The sequence below is a fragment of the Notamacropus eugenii genome, chromosome 5 (assembly GCF_028372415.1).
Source record: "Notamacropus eugenii isolate mMacEug1 chromosome 5, mMacEug1.pri_v2, whole genome shotgun sequence".
In the NCBI taxonomy this organism is placed as follows: domain Eukaryota; kingdom Metazoa; phylum Chordata; class Mammalia; order Diprotodontia; family Macropodidae; genus Notamacropus; species Notamacropus eugenii.
In genome coordinates this window covers 9,615,789-9,632,951 of record NC_092876.1, presented here as the reverse complement: position 1 = coordinate 9,632,951, position 17,163 = coordinate 9,615,789, and the positions used below count along the sequence as shown (strand labels likewise).

The 17,163-nt window shown below is 41.0% G+C and overlaps 1 protein-coding gene across 1 annotated transcript in view; it reads right to left on the bottom strand.

Annotated features, from left to right (window-relative positions):
* The window catches only part of LOC140503288 (uncharacterized), a 256,515-nt gene extending 254,067 nt beyond the window's left edge, over window positions 1-2,448 (bottom strand). The window contains 1 exon segment of the mRNA XM_072607135.1: window positions 1,737-2,448. Coding sequence (XP_072463236.1) covers window positions 1,737-1,970 — 234 coding nt within the window. The 5' untranslated portion in view covers window positions 1,971-2,448.
* Window positions 2,449-17,163: the final 14,715 nt, after the last annotated feature.

The following is a 17,163-nucleotide window of genomic DNA, read 5'->3' as shown; positions in this document are numbered from 1 at the left end:
TTTATCTGACCCTACAGTTCTCCTGACTTCCAGATTAGAATCTCAACTACATACTAGACAACTCAGACTGAATGCCCCACAGACATTTTAAACTCAAATTATCTGAAAGAGAGTGCATTGTCTTTCTCCCTAACTCCTCCTTTTCCAAGGGCACAATTATCCTTCCAGGAACACTGCTCTAAAACCTAGATGTTGTCCCTGATGTCTCACGTTTTCCTCTCAACCCAGAACTAATCTGTTGACAAGACCTGTCATAATCTCTCTCAAATACACTCCCTTCTCTGCTCTGTGCAGAGTAGAATACAGACTCTCGCTACCTCACACCTGGATTACTGCTATAACTTGCTGGTTGGTCTCTCTGTACTCCAATCCATCCTTCATTCACTTGTCAAATTAATCTTCCTGAACATCAGAAGTGACCTTTGCACTCACAAACACACACACTCAATGGACTCCAGTGGTTCCTTATCACTTCCAACATCAGGTATAAAATCTTGTTTGCAGACCTTGATAACCTGGCCTCATCCTACCTTTCCAGTCTTCTTATACCTTCTGCCCTGCCATGTTCCTTTGAGGCTGTGATACAGTCCTCCATCTCCTGACTTTTCATTAGTTGTCCTCCATGCCTACAATGCTCAACTCCTGACTTCCTTCATGTCTGTCAAATTTTATCTTCGGCAAGTTTTTATTACTCTTTTTTTATCTTGTTGCCTCCTTCAGAGACTAGCCCCCAATTTATAGTCTCTATCTTACTTGAACAAAGCTGTTTACATTTTGCCTTCCCAATTAAAATGTGAGTTCCTTGAGGCCACACTTTTTTTTTCCATCTTTGTTTTCCATCTTAACTCAGTCCTTGGCATAAAAATAGAGGCGTAACAGATACTAGCAGTTGACTAATTCTCATCTTTACCTTGGGACTTCCTTCAAGTCTCAACTAAAATCTCATTTTTTGCAACAAGTCCTTCCCTGTTCTCCATGTTGATCCTTTCCCAGGAGACTATTCCCCAATATATCCCACATACAGCTTGTCTGAACACTCTGTCTGCATGTTGTCTACTTTACTAGACTGTGCATTTCTTCAGAACAAAGGCTGTTTTTTTTTGTCTTTCCAGTGGTTGCATGGAGCTTGCCAAATAGCAGGTCATTAATAAATGCTGGTTGATTTAGACTGACCTCTGAACCTCTTTTCCACATTTTAATGTTACCACTTCGATTTAAGAGTATGTAGACTCAACCTCTCCTTCTCAAACTCCTGGGGATGCGCCACATTGTGCTATGAGCCTTCCCATGCGGGACTATGCCCAATTTAAGTCCTACAGGTCACCAACGTAAGTGGACTGGGCCGGGCCCCCAATTCCCCAGTGCAGGTTCACAGGTGGGAGCCCCCGAGGCAGGTCAGCATCATTCGCTCCAGTCTCCCTTCCTTCTCCAGCACCCCATCCCCCAACCCCACACCGGCCACACCATAAGGGGAGGTATAAAAGTTCACACCAATATTAGCAGAAGGACCGGACTCAAACCGTGATGTTCAGACACCAAACCCAGCCCCTTCTATCGCCGCATACGGTGTCTTCTCCCTGCTCTAGGTCCCTTTTCCATTGTCTTGGGATGAATGAATGGGAGGATGCATGGAATGCAGAACGAATGCACGGGCCACAATGAAGGAGTGAACGTCCGGGAATGAATGAGCAAACGAGGAAAGAAGGCCGCACCACGCCCTTCCCCGGCCCCCTCACCTGGCAGGCCGGGGCTGGTCGGACCCTCCCGGGGAGGCTCCTCAAGGCCTCGCCCTCGCCCTGCGCCCGGGCTGGGGCCCGCACCCCGAGCCGCCCCAGCCCCGGAGGGCCCCCGATCCCGGCCCCCCACGTCCCTGCGCGCTCGCCCCAGGGCTCCGAGTCCGGCCAGGAACGAGGATGCGTCGCCATCCCGGGCAGGAAGGACCGGAAGGCGGCGGAGAAAGGCCGGGTCATCTCCGGGAGGGGGCGAGGGCGGAGCCCGTAGACACGGCCCGGGAAAGCGCACTAAGGTTTTTGCGCAGCTTCCGGCCCGGAGAAAACACTTCCGGTCGCGCATGCTCAGTTCGGTCCTATTACCCTTTCCCGGGGGAAAGCTACCGGGACTGGACCCTGACGCCTTCTGGGGAACGTAGTCGGGGGCTAAGGATGCTATTTGCGCATGCCCAGGAAGACCACACCGTCGCCACACCCACTCCTTCCTCTCCCTCCACAGGCTTTGAGGTTCCGGATCGTAGTCGGCTTCTTTCTCAGGCGCAAAGGACTGCACTGAGGTGGGGGACTTCTTTTCCTCCCCTCCCTCTTCTCCCTGGGCCTAAGGGGTGTGGGTTTATCTCAGTCCCAGGGGCCCGAGTGGACCCTCACCGCGCATGGCTGCTCACCCTCTGGTGACTGAAGCCAGGACCCCGGATGGGATGTTACAGGAGGTCGGGCGGGGAAACCTGGCGCCAGGGGGGGCGGGGCGTGGGGTGGGAGGAGCTAGGGCAAGGGGGTGGGGCCGGGGAGACTGACTGATGGGAGGAGGTAAGTTTGTATATTCGTGGTTACCCGCTGGAAGTATTTGATACTTTGTAAAAGCCGCTTCAACTCTTAGAGACTAAAGGAACTGGAGTGAAAGGGGTCACCCTCCAAAACTGAGGGAACACTGGAAGAGAATCTAGCTACTCCAGCACCTTAGGGCTGCTGCAAACCCTGGGGGTAGTGGTGGCCTGGAGGCAGTGGGGGCTACTGTAGTCAGTGTTAACCTTAGTCTGTGCGTGGAAGTTGGATGATATACCTACAAGCTTACAGGGTGCCTTGAATGCCACACTAAGGATTTTGGATTTTATAACAAATGTTTTCAGCACGGGGTGGCATGGTTGGACGCATGTATGAAGATGAAAGGAGCAAGCTTAAAAATGACCTGGAGAAAGGAGGAAATTGAAGGGAAACCATTTAAGGGATTAATACAATCCATGTTAGTCGTGCAAACATAGTGGAGGCAGTGTATACCTCCTTCCACCACTCTCCCATCTCTTTACTACTTCCTAGTAGAATCTAAGAGGCATTTAGGTGGCAGAGTGAATAAACCTCCAGATATCCAGGAGTCGGGAAGATTCAACTGTAGATGTTTATAAACCACGTGATCCTGAGCAAGTCATGTAACTTATATCTTCCTCTGTGTGTTCATGTGTAAAATGGTTGATAATAATGGCACTTAATCTCCTAGAAATATTGAGAGGGTTGTTAGAAGAAAACTTTAGTATTGCCACCATCTGCCTGAGACAGGAAGTCATCATTAGCTGTAGCTTGCAGAATTTAGTTGAGACATCAAACTTTAGTTCAGGTTAGTGATAGGAGAATTTTTTTCCTTAACTTTATTAATTCTTTTTATTTATTATAAGATTTTCCTGTCATCAGCTATAGCTTTAGTGTTAGTGGTTAGTCTGCAAGTTCCAGTTAGATTCCTTAATGTTTTTCTGATTGGTTTTAGGACAAATGACTTCTTAAGGGTGATAGCTTGACTTGTGATGTAGATCTTCCTTTTCTGATATCTGTTCTTTGATATGCAAACCTTTACCTCCCCTTATGCTCTTTGTAAAATTCCATGGTATTTATTCTGCTGATATAACTAAAAAGTATGTAAGATTTCTGAAAACATCAGATGGAGGGTTTTTTTGTGCACCATGGAATTATGCTCATTGTAAAATAAAAGTTATTAAAATATTTCTGCATGTTGATAAATATGATTGGAAGCATTATCTATCAACAGATCTTTGGACAGGGTTTATGTCAGGGTCAATATACATGAAGCTTTTTGCAAACATTAAAGAGGTAAATAAAAACTGGCTATTATATTTCTGTGGCAGGGGGCTTAACCTTTCTTTGTGTCATGAATCCCTTTGAAAGTCAACCTGGTGAATCATATGGACCCTTTCTCAGAATAATGTTTTAAAATGAATAAAACGAAATACCTAGGATCATAAAGGAAACCAGATATATTGAAATAGTTACTGAAATATGTTTAAGAACAACCCCACAGAATCCAACTTAAGATTTCCTATAAGGTTTAAAGCTCACAAAGTACACTTCTGGAGCTATACAATTCAAAGATTATTTACTATCCCCAATTTAAGCAGTTAGGAACCAGATCTTAGAATGGAAGATGAATGGCGTCCAATGACATCACAATTGGGGTTCTCAGTCCAAGACTCCCATTCTACCATGTGTTTGTCCCACACTACTCCCTGTCCACTAGGGGTGGATTTACCTACACCCCGAACTTCTTCCCTTTTTTTTTTTTGTTACTTTTCCACCTCACATTTAGAGTTCTGTACCACTGTGTGCCCCTATTGGTGCTCTGAGAAGGTCTGGCCCTCTTACTATTCCTCCAACTCCATCTCCTGACTGTCCTTCATGCTGCTTTCACTTCTGGCTCCTCGCTTCCCGGGCTTCCTTCCAGTCTCATCTCACATCCTTCCTTCTGCAAGATTCTCCCACTGCTAGTGACTTCCCTCTGAGGTTACCTTGCTTCTTTTTCTATATATCTTCTATGAACACAGTTATCTGCACAGTAGAATGTGAATTTCTTAAGGACAGATACAGCATTTTTCTTTCTTTGTATCTCTAGAGCTTAGCACTGTACCTAGCATAAAATAAGCATTTAATAGATGTTTGTTGACTGACTATATAGAGAAGGAAGCGCTCTCTTTCAGAGCAGGTCAGTACTTTTTTCTACAACTTAAGGTATAAAGAGGTGCCTAGAACACTAACAGGTTAAGTGATGTGCCCAGGCTCACAAAGCTAGCATGTGTCAGTGGCAAGATTTGAATCTAGGTCTTCCTGGATTAGAGGTTGACATTCTATCTTCTACGCCATGTTGCCTGTCATATGTACCTTTTCTTTCATTCATTCATTCATTCATTCATTCATGCCCTGAAGATTCAGTTCCTGTTGTTTCTGTCTCCGCATCTGTCCTCAGCTGATAAGGCTGGAGGCAAAAGGACCAAGAATGAATGATAAGAGCACAGAAAAACACTTGGCAGAACACCCACAGTAAGTGGGCATAATCTGAAAGAAATTTCAACAAAGGTATCCAGGAAGATCCTGAGGTAAAGGAATCAGTTGCTGTTAGTGACTCACAGTTAAAAAGCCTCCTAAGTTCAAGCTATCTGCTGTAACAGAGGTCTTCCCAAATGAATGGGTGGAGGACTGATATTAGGGGACTGGTGAGTCAAAGTTGCATAATCAAGTAAACATTATCTGGCCAAAAAATACAATTTGTTTTGGAAAAACTCCTGGCAGGTTATGTGATTCAAATGATAACCTTCATATTTGACTCCTGGATCCCACTGTCATACCCACCAGGATATCAAAGCAGCTGCCAGCAGGCTCTAGTCATAGACCATGTATCTGGTTTATTTTCCAATAGTCATGGGAGGGTAAGGAAAGAAGAAAGAAAAAGTGAATGATTTGCTGGAAGACTGGCCAAATTAACAGATGTCAGATCTGCCCTTTCAAAACCCTTGGTTGATCAACCCAACAATACTACTCCTTTGCCAGTAAAAATTGCTAGGCTGTTTCTGACCTTCCAGATCAAGATAGTACACAATCCCTTAGCTTTTTGGACACCCAGAATCTTCAATCCAAAGACCTAGCCTTGGGTTAGGGGCAACTTGATGAAGTTCCCTTGACCCCTAACCACAGGAGTACTCACCTGGTGCTCACCTTGAGGAATGATCCCATCTAGGTTGCTCCTACCATTCAGGTCAACCATCGGAGATCTATTACTGACAACATTAATTTACTGGCTGAGAACAAAACTCAGAACTGAAGAAATTTAGGAAGAAGTTAAGTCATCTGGCAGAGAGGAGAACCTAAACAGATGACTAGCTCTCCTCTGGGAGTTACATGTTACATAGATTTCAAACAAAGGAGCGAGGAAACAGTCATCTGATTGAATGGAATATAATGAGTTTCCAAATAAGGTACATAGATTAATTACATTTCACTTAATTTAATTAAATTATATTTCTCAAGAAACTGTAAATTACACCTGGAAATTCCAGTTCTCAATTTTTAGGTCCTCTAATGTTTTCTAGGATCTGCATGATCTGGAGTCCTAATTTAAGCATTAAACTAGCATGGTTTTCTACTAGGCAAGACTAGATTTAAAAATGAGATAATTAACGATTTTCCCTACAAACAGGTAATTAATGATTTTGCTCAGAAAAGGAAGGAAGGAGAGAATGTGGGCAGAAAGCTAAGACGAAAGAAAAGGAAGGAAGGAGATAATTAAATATAAATTTAATAGGTACCAGTGCCTGGCATTGTGCAAGCATTCTACAGTATTAACTTATTTGATCCTCATAACTTTCTGAGGAAGATGCTACTACTATTCCAATTTTACAAAAGAAGATACAGTTAAAGAGGCAGAGAACTAAGGATGGGACTACTCCAGGATCAGAGAGGCAACAAATGTCTGAGACCCTGAAGAATGTTCTCTTACTCCCAATCAAGTAAGAAGCTGCAGACCTCGGGAGATTACTACTGGTGTATCCAAACTTGGATAATAAAACCTTATAACTTCCAGTCTCTGCTTCAGAACAGTCTTCCCTTGATTCCCAATTTCACTCTCATATTCTAAGTAGAACTGACAGTTTGCAATGCCAGTATATATTGTATACACATATCATATACACAATAAACAATGACATACTGTCAGAAACTGTAAGGCCAAGCAAATTAGGATCTTTTGCTGCTTTTGTTTTACTAAAAGTGTCTCTGATTGAATAATGTGATTAAAGAGCTTCCTCACCCATTGATGGGCCTACCCATTGAGGGAAGCTTGATTAGGGGAGTTTTGTAGGGGGTCCCAAGTACCTTTGTTTTTTCTACTGAGGCACTGGATCAGAGGGTTATGCCCTCTGGCTTTGAAAAGTATATAAATACTCTGAGGGTGAGGTTTTGCTTTGGGGCTTACTGACTGGAAGTGTTTTTTTTTGGCTGGATGAGACTCTGGGAAGCCACTACGGAGTCCCCTGGCTTGGAAAACCCAGATGTTGGTGCTTCCCATTCTGGTTGCTATGTATTGTTGACCTGAAAACTTGTTGAAGAAAAGGCAACATGGCTGAATGCATACATTTTATGATTTAATTAATTAATTGATCAATTCCCCATAAAGAAAACAGTTACATAATGCATTATGGAGCCAGAAATGTTCTGGCTACCCAGTGCAGAAATCTTCTGGCTTATATACATTTTGCCATGAGAAAGGAACTCTCCTAATTGAGCAAATCATAAATTCAGTAAGACAGGACAATTAACAAAGTAATGTTGGTCAGGCCTTGGGATTCCAGCTGGGTAAACACATGTCTCAGTGATAAAGAAGGAAATCCCACCACTAGTGAGTGGCAGGCTTCCTGCCCTAAACAGATAACTGACATAGGAAAGGGTAAACAAAGTTCAATAGAAACTACGACCTAGGTTAAAGGTCTCCTAAGGAGGGTAGAGTCAGCCTTGGCTGGCTTTTGCTGACATAGGAAGAGGCACCCTCTGAGTTTGCTTCAGAGAGAACAAAGAGATTATTCCAAAATTTTATATTAAACATTATCATTCCCTCCTTTTGGTCAAAGGCAAGCTGAAGGCTTCGCCTGTAGACCAACAAAGATATCGAAAAAACCTCTAAATAACCAGTAGTGTGAGAGTTACTCTTCATGCAAATCTGGTCCAGGCTCTTGGGAAAGTTGTCTATGTCTGATGGCATCTTCTTCAGGCCTCTTCAAAACTGGAGGGCATGATCCACTCAGGAGCAGGAGCAATGAAGGTGACAAATGGATCCAAGAGTCTATACAGAAAACTTGACAGGGTCTCCCAGAAAACATGGTTTGATAATTGAAATGAAACAATACAACATAGTTAACATGGCTAAAGACACTTAGCAATAGTTCAGTTTCCCAGCCATGCAGGGCTAGGTTCAAACAACACAGTGAAGTTTTTTTACAGTTCACAAACTGAATTTTTACATTAGGTCAGGTACAAATTAAAACTTAGATGGCTCACAAAAGACTAATTTTGAAAGGGAGATTTACATGTCACCAATATAAACAAGAAAATTAAACATGAACCACACAAATCAATACAATTATTTCAAAGTTAATTAACATTAAGTTCCTTGTATCCCAGTAATCCATTCTTAATTTCATTTAAACAAAACTTTGAATCCCAGATTTCTCATGTAGTTATCTGATACCTAGATATCTTTTCTTTGACAATAGGTTTTATTCTTGGGACAGTTCAAAAAGAGAATTCTGCCTTTCTGGTTCAAATCTAGAAGTTCCCAGATACTTCTGACAATATAAATTAGTACAATTACTTAAAATTTGTTCTCCACTTCTGAAATTTCAGAAAATTTTGGTTCACATTATTTACTGTTTCTATCTTTACCTAAATCTTGTACCTGGAATAAGAATCTTTTAAAATGTGAGGGTTCAACTACAAAATGAACTCATCTGCCTTTTTAATTATTGGACAGATATTTTAATGGAGAAGAAATAATTTCACTTACTTTTACTACTATCCTGTAAAAATTTTATGCAAAAATCCAAATTTGAGATCTTATTATCCAAAGCATGACAAATTTTAGAAGTCAATCATATCCATTTGCATAGGATTCTTAGAGGAATCAGGCTGATCCTATTGTTTTTCCTCAAAATTTGTTACTCTATTTAATTAGACATCTATCACATTACATCTTTGTCATATTGCCTGATCTAATCATTTCCTTGATGTTATCTCTATATTACATTTATTTATTTGGCCAGGAATATAGGTTAAAGTTGTAAGCTATTCATTCCTGCACCCCATTATAATAACTCAGAAATGCTCCAATTTCCATTTATTGATAGAATTAGTATTGTACTTTCAGAACTTCTTGATTATAAAGATTTTCTATAAAAGAAAAAGAGGGACAATGTTAACAGAAGGAAAGAATCTCCTTAGTTCTGGTTGATTCCAGGAATAAGCCATTATCTGACATGGAATCATGAGGTTACAAGGTACTGAAAGCAGGGCTTAGAGGTAATCAGGTGGGGAATTTCCTTTTTCAGAAAGGAAATAGAACATTTGGGAAATAAAGTTAGGAAGATCCTACCTAGGCCGTGTCCAAGGTCGTCTTCAAAACCTTTTCAAGCATCCACCATTAGCCTGCAGCACATGTCAATTGGCTTTATGATAACTTAGACAAGTATTCCTGTAACCAGAACTTCAAACAATAGTAAATTGCAGTCCCAGTCTTATAGCAAATAAATATTGGCTGGTATCCCTCAGATAAAATACTTCCTCACTCTTTAAACCATCTGAAACTGACACAAAAGTGTCCAGAACAACTATGGAGGAGCAAGAGGGGTTTAGAAAACCCATATTTATTCCCAAATCTTATCTACCTTTCATAGTTTCAATCAGAACTTAATTTATCTTTCCAAATCTCTCAATCCTATTCTTCCACTTGCTTTTACATTTTAACCATAAGACAAGATAGCTCATAAGTTATTACTTTTTACTAGCATAACTGTACTGGAATCTCATTCCAGCTTAAACAAAACAAAGAGGTTAATGACTAAATTTATAGTTTGATGGAATTATGTCTTTGTTTCTCAAGTTGTTATTCTTCCCTAATTATACTCACTCTGGAAGAATGAGATACTTCAGGAATTAAATCTTTTACATAATAAATTCAAAACCAAACTTTAACTCTGACTTAGGCCATAGAATGACTACATATTCAGATCAAAACAGCTTAATTTAATAGTACATTATTTTGAAACTTTAGTAGGCCTTCTAAGAATCACACATGATTTTTCAAAACATTTTCTTCTAAAAGTATTTCCCTTCTTTGAAAACAGTTTAAAATTTACTCTGATATTCACTAAACTCTTATGAAGAAAACTAGTTGGAAACTCTTAAAATGCTTGATATCTCTTTCTTTTTTTTCTTAAGCAAAAATAAACCTTGAAAACTGGAATTCATTAAAGCTGAGTTGTTGCAAAAAAAATGTTCTTAAGTAATATGAATTTCCAAAGTATTATAACAAACTGAATTCTTAATTATTGCAGTATTCTTAGATGTAAGAGACTGACACAGAAAAACACTGTTGCTTTTAAAATCCTTTTTAAACAATGGGAACATCTTAAGGTGAGTCTTAAGTAGTTTACATAAATTCCTGCATATATTCTAATTTCAGATAAAAATAATATTAGATTTCCCAGTAAGATTACACAAAAGGCTCACATGTTTTGCTGGTCACTTGTTACTGACCACAGAAATTTGCTATAGAAGGAAAAAGCAGGGACATATGACGTACAAAATATGACAGGATAAAACATCCTTTGCTCTGTTTCAATTCAGATAAGGGTGAAATTCTGTTTCATAGCCAGACTCAGGAATAGACAGGTGAGAAACATTGCTTTTTAAAGGAACACAATAGGGAAACTGAGCCAGGGGATCCCATCCTAGATTGAGTCTAGAATTGTCCCCTCAGTGTTTAGTCAAATGAGAAATATTCCTTTGTGGCATGTGTCTCAGATACTGATTTAATGCAGACAACTATACCCAAATTCAAACTCAAAACAAAAATAATTATGGTCCCAAATGCCTTTACCTTAAACAGCAAGTCTCACTAATCACAGCTTAGAGTCAGATAACAGTTATTTCCACTCTCTTGGACTTACAATAAACAATAAAGATTTACCAGGACACACACACATAAGGGATTCCATTTAACATCTTTCCTTCTCAAATTTAAAACTTTACTGATGTAAAAGCCAATTATTAAAAATTCTGTCTATCTATTACAACTTCTGAGCAAGTAATATTCATTGTTTAGAATTTGCATTAACCAACCAAATTCCTTTACTAGGACTGATGATCTTACCCACAGGAATGGGAGGACTGTTATGAATGAAGAGTAGGAATTTAAATAAAGCTTTCACTCCATTCCCTCCTTTCCATACATAGGAATCATTTAACAATTTTAGGTTTCAGCATTAAAACAGTAATCCCAAATAACTTAGTTAACAATCCTACAACTTCACAGAAGATAGCCAAATTGTTAAGCTTTAACTTTTTTAACAGACAAGGGTGAAAATACCTGGTTTTCTAAATGACAGTTACAAAACATTAAAAGACAAGGTTAGCAGGACTGATAAAGTAACACAACTGGTGTTACACAATTTTCCCAACATCTTTTAGTTTCAACAAAATTCAAATTAAAAATTGCTTTGTCTAACACTATTTCTAGATTACAGTGGTCACTCAATTTTCACAATCTAAGAGAAATTCAGAAATACAATCCTAGAAATACAGTTTTAACACAACAATAACTACAGATGGTATAATTTGCATTTCCAGAAATTATTGATCTTATTACTTTTAGCAATTAAAACCACTTCAAAGGTAACAATTACATTATAGATAATGTTGTATGCAACATATACCAGTCATTATGTTAAGCATTTTACAATCATTTTATCATTTTGATCCCATAACAACAAGCATAATTATTTTTACAAATCAGAAAATGGGTCAAACAGAGATAAAATACTTTTTGCAACTAGAACAAAGAAGTGAAGCTTACCAAAAGCAGAGAAACTGATGTCCCAGTGGTGACTTTCGCAGGCAGAGTTTAGAGAATGCTCGCTACAGGCCTGATTCGTCCACGTTTACGAATCCCCCCCAAAGCAGCAGAATTTACTGAGCCCCTAAGGCAATATGAAGGTGCTGGGACAGGGTGGGCGGAATGTGTAGGACATTTCCAAGCTTTACCTAGAAAGGTGGGCTACTCACAATCTTAGGAGTTATTTCAAATGATCAGTTCCCGAAATATTTCTGATTAATTTCACAACATACAAATCTGCTAAAATGATTTTACCTAAGATGATCTAACTTTCTGTTGTAATTCCAGGTTGGCCAGACCAGAATGACAAGGAAAAGTCTCAAAGTTTTGTTTGTTTATTTCCCTAGCTGCAGCTCTTGAAGTCTGGCTGCTTGCATTTAAATCTTAAAAGATAACACACTCATTCACAGCACACATGATACAGACAGGGACATACACCAACAGACAAACTGACAACAGGACAAATACAAACGTAGCTCACAAAAAAAAAAAAAAAAAACAACCCAGAGAGAGAGAAGGCAATTAGAAGCTTGCTAGAAATCCCCATCATGAATTGGCTATTATCATTCTGAGGAAAGGATGCTGCAAGAATCCAAGGTCTGATCATAAAGGGGAATCCTGCAGCCTTTGCTCAGAGCACCCCTGAAGTCTTTGGAGGGGTGGGGAGCCTTGGTGCCCCAAAGTTTCTGACTGTCTTAAAGAAACAGGCCCCATGGGAATAGGTTCAGGCCTCTAGTTCTTAGGTGGATTGTAACTGTCCTCTTCAGGACCAGAGCCCTTACAGGGAAAGCGGGGAGGGGGAATGGGGAGGAGGGAGGCCACAGAGGCTTGAACAGAGGCTGCCTTCCTCAGGTCTAAGGTAGGGGAAGGCGAGGGGGAAAGATTGCATCTAGGTGCCTTCAGTTTCCCCAGATCAGAGGCCTTCAAAGTGGGGGGGGAGGAAGGAAAGGGGTGAGGAATAGGACGGAGGGAGTGAAGGGAAGGACAGACTGGAGCCCTTGAAGAAGAAAGGATTTTTGCCAGGATACAGCGAGGTGCTGAAGCAGCTCCCAGCCCTACAGGGAAGAGGCTACCTGTTTTTTGTTCTCGCTCAGCCAAGTCAGCAAGCCCAGGATGAAAAGTTCTTGCTGCTGGCTAGTTGTTTTGTTGGCCTCTCTTAATTTGGTTGTAAGATAAAGTAACTTTGACTGGTCCAAAAGAGCCCTGTGGTGGCCAACGTAATTTAGGGCTATCTTTAGTTGATTGACACTAGTGCTAGCAATTCCTGTACTAAGTTTCCTGAGATCGATCGCCAGAGGAGACCTAAGTAATACAGAGCGATTTAACGCGACTTGGTCTCCGGTCCCCAGAGTTTCCTTTAAAGGGAATTTAAAGTCAGAGTTCTTTGGAAGCTGGGAATGGAAGGACTTACCCCGACCCCGTCAAGGCCCAGGACTCTGGGAAAAATAGTTCCTACTGGCGCCGGAGTCCTGGCGTTGGCGAGATGAGGAAATGTCCATTCGCTTCCTCAGTTCCAATCCACGTTTGGGCGCCATAACTGTTGACCTGAAAACTTGTTGAAGAAAAGGCAACATGGCTGAATGCATACATTTTATGATTTAATTAATTAATTGATCAATTCCCCATAAAGAAAACAGTTACATAATGCATTATGGAGCCAGAAATGTTCTGGCTACCCAGTGCAGAAATCTTCTGGCTTATATACATTTTGCCATGAGAAAGGAACTCTCCTAATTGAGCAAATCATAAATTCAGTAAGACAGGACAATTAACAAAGTAATGTTGGTCAGGCCTTGGGATTCCAGCTGGGTAAACACATGTCTCAGTGATAAAGAAGGAAATCCCACCACTAGTGAGTGGCAGGCTTCCTGCCCTAAACAGATAACTGACATAGGAAAGGGTAAACAAAGTTCAATAGAAACTACGACCTAGGTTAAAGGTCTCCTAAGGAGGGTAGAGTCAGCCTTGGCTGGCTTTTGCTGACATAGGAAGAGGCACCCTCTGAGTTTGCTTCAGAGAGAACAAAGAGATTATTCCAAAATTTTATATTAAACATTATCAGTATGTGTGTTAAGACACATGGAGTCATGTCTGTTTTTTGATTTCTCTAAAATTTTGACTTTAATTTTCTCTGATACATATGCTTGATTAAAGTGATTGTTAGCCCCTCAAAAGTTGCCTTTTCTTTTAGAGAAACAGATCAAAGATCCTGTGATAGCAAGCCCCTGTGTATGTTGGGGTGCTTACTGAGATAGAAACATACAGAAAAAAATACTTAAGCAATATGACTTACAAAGATAGTAGTGTTTTTAAAAATAAATTTTATTGAAATGACTTTCTCCGTCATCAGAATTTCAACCAGTATTCCTCCCCCATCCTCTCCCAGGCATAAATCTTTAGATTATAAGTGAGTTTTATTAAAAGGGTGAAAAGAGAAAAGTCAGCAAAACTGAAAACACATACACCCCAAAACAAAACAAAAAACATGCCCCTTCTCTGCAAAGTGGTAGGATAAGGGAGTCTTCCTTTATTTCTTTGTTGGGGATTTGTTGGTCTCTATGATTTTGCCACATTCAGTATTATTATTTTGAGGTGGTTCTTGAATTTTTCGTAGTCTTAAAAGCTGCCTAAAGAATAGAGAGGGTAAGCAGGTGCAGTGAGACTGGCCTTTCTTTTATAAAGACTTTCATTGTGTCCAGCTTGCCCCTAGAGAAAAAGAAAAGTATGAGAGAAGGTGGGAGAGAATCGGTGGAAAATCCCAGAGGTAAGTGCTCTCACCATCAAAACTCTTGTAGATCTCTGCTGGTCACTGGCTGGCTCAAGAATCTGAGCACACAATGGCTGCTTGGGGTTTCCTGCTGGCATTGGAAAGTAGCACCTGATCTCCCTCAGATCAATTCACAAAGGCAAAGATCAGAAAAGAAAATGCAGGGACAGCTAGGTGGCACAGCAAATAGAGCACCAGTCCTGGAGTCAGGAGGACCTAAGTTCAAATCCTGCCTCAAATATTTGACATTTGCTAGCTGTGTGACCTTGGGCAAGTCACTTAGCCCCAATTGCCTTGCCTTTCCCCCTTTGAAGAAAAAAAAAGAAATGCAGCTGGGATACTGCTCTGGCTCCATATATCCAGAAAGGAATGAATCCCTGTTGTTCCATCACTGGTAGCCAGGTGGGACCCTGGGATGCATAAGGTTATCTTTGAAATCTTCCAATTGTCCTGGGACAAAGAGGGGGTACAAAGGAGCCACAAAGAATTCTTTATAAGAATCTCTCTTTACTTTTACTGCACTCTGGCTCACTCTCTGGTGTCACCATCATCCAAAGTGAAACCTGAAACTGGGGCTTACTGAATATTCTGTTGATGTATTGCTTCATTCTCTTTGTATACTTCTGTCACCTTCTCTTTTGCTCCTACAGCTTTTTCACTTCTCTGCAGCTTTTGTGTAGCTGTGTTCTACCTTAGTTTGCATGTTGTGAAGGTGGAAGTCACCAGTGTGCATTACTTGTTCTTGGACTTTGACTGTGAAAGAGAAGAAATGGAACATGGAGAAGAAGGTACACACAAGTGGCCTCAACACTGGAATAAAATTATGTGAGGAAAGCCATATTTACTACAGAAAATGTTAATGTCAATACTTTTGAATTGCTTCCAAATCAACCAGTCCTTTTTACCCTCCCTAAAAGATTTATGCTCCCACCCACTACAGAACCTATTCCCAACATTTCAAGCTCTTTTCAAGTCTTTCCAAGCACCCTCTCTTCATACTCACCACAGCCACTGTGACAGACATCATTGGGATGGTAATCATGGCTATGATTCTCACTGGGATCACTGCTGCTGTCATGCTTTTCATTGTTGTCATCAAAATTGTCATCATTACGGACATCAGTGCTGTCAGTCTGGTAAGCAGTGGGGAGATCACCACACATGAGGGCATCTTTCAAGTCTTCAAAATGTCCTGGGGCAAACTGGGGTGGCAAAGGAAGCAAAACGAATTCTTCATCAACACTCTCTTCACTCCCACTGTTCTCTGGGTCACTTGAAACTGTCATGGTGGCACCTATGGTCAACATGGAACCTGAGGTAGAGGCTTCATCATCTCTAGGATGGCTTCTTGATTCCTCCTCTTTTTGTAATTCTCTTTCCTTCTCTCCCACTTCCATCACTTTCTCACTTCTTTCTTCAGTTTGTCTTTGGTAGCTCTGAACCAGCTCTTCTTGGTTGACCAAGTGGAGGTAAACACTGTATGTGGCCTTTTCCTAGAAGTTCGATGTTATAAAGGATAAAGAAAATGGATTAGCATTAGAGAGTAGGGTCATGTATTCTAAAGTATGAACAAAATTCCATGAAAGATGTCATGGAAAAGCAGAAAAGACTATTTTTTCAAATGCTTTAAATTTTGTAAGCATTTACCAGTCCTTTGATACTTCTGTACTGAAATCATCATCACTCTCCAATCAGCTAAGCTAACCATTGCCATCCCTCCCCTCCAGCCTTTCTGAGCTTGACCTTTCCATGTTTACTGAGGTCATGACCTCCTTCTGAAGTCATTACCTCCTTCTGAAGTGGATGGCCTTGAAGCCCTTGGAGAAAGGCCATCTGCCCATTTTCTTTCCCTCAAATCAATCAGATTATCTTCTCCTACCTCTCTCTCCTGAAGAGTAGCCAAAGCCCTCTGCAGGCTTCCTGGATTTCAACCTTTCCCTGCTTCGACAACACAGTGTGTCTTCTATCATCCCCAACTGTCTCTAATCTTCACCTCTCCCAATTGACTGCCTCTTAAGTTCCTTCTACAAATAGACCCATCACTTCCTCATGCTTCATAAATTCTCATGGAGGCTAGCTCAGGGGCTCCTCCATGTAGTCAGTGTGAATGCCCTTTCCAGCTAGCCCAGATGCTCCACACCTCCTTAGCAGGGGATCAAGATAGAGACAATGGTGCTCTTGAATGAGCCTGGTCGTCTGTCCTCATCCTGCTCACTTCTTGACCTACTTACTGCCAGGCTCTGGATATTTGACACTGAAAGGCTTTGAGAGAGTAAGTATATTGCAGCCAGGAAATACCCGATTTTGACCAAGGATGGAACTGAGTGCAACCCAGCAACTGCATTGACTCCAAGACCCTTAAGAAGCAGGCTGTCTCTTCTCAGTCTCTCAAATAGACTGTTGCTTCAGTTTCATAGAAGTCCAAGAAAAAGTCATCTCCCCAAGAGGAAACTTACCTTTAATGTTCTTCCTGGAGGCTTCTCAGGCAGATACACAGCTCCAGCTGAAGTCTCTGCTCTCAGCTGGGATCATTGATTAAGAGGTGGTGCTATTCCTTTATAGGTTTTTTTCTAGGCATCTTCCCTTCCCCCCCCCCCCCCCCCTTTACATTAAGAAGGTGTGAGTCCTCATCCTCAGAATGAGTGGCACAGGAGAAAAATCCTTTTGTCCCTCCACTCCTGCCCAAAGATTGACACCTCTCTCCTTAGCACCTCATCTAGTTACTTTAACCC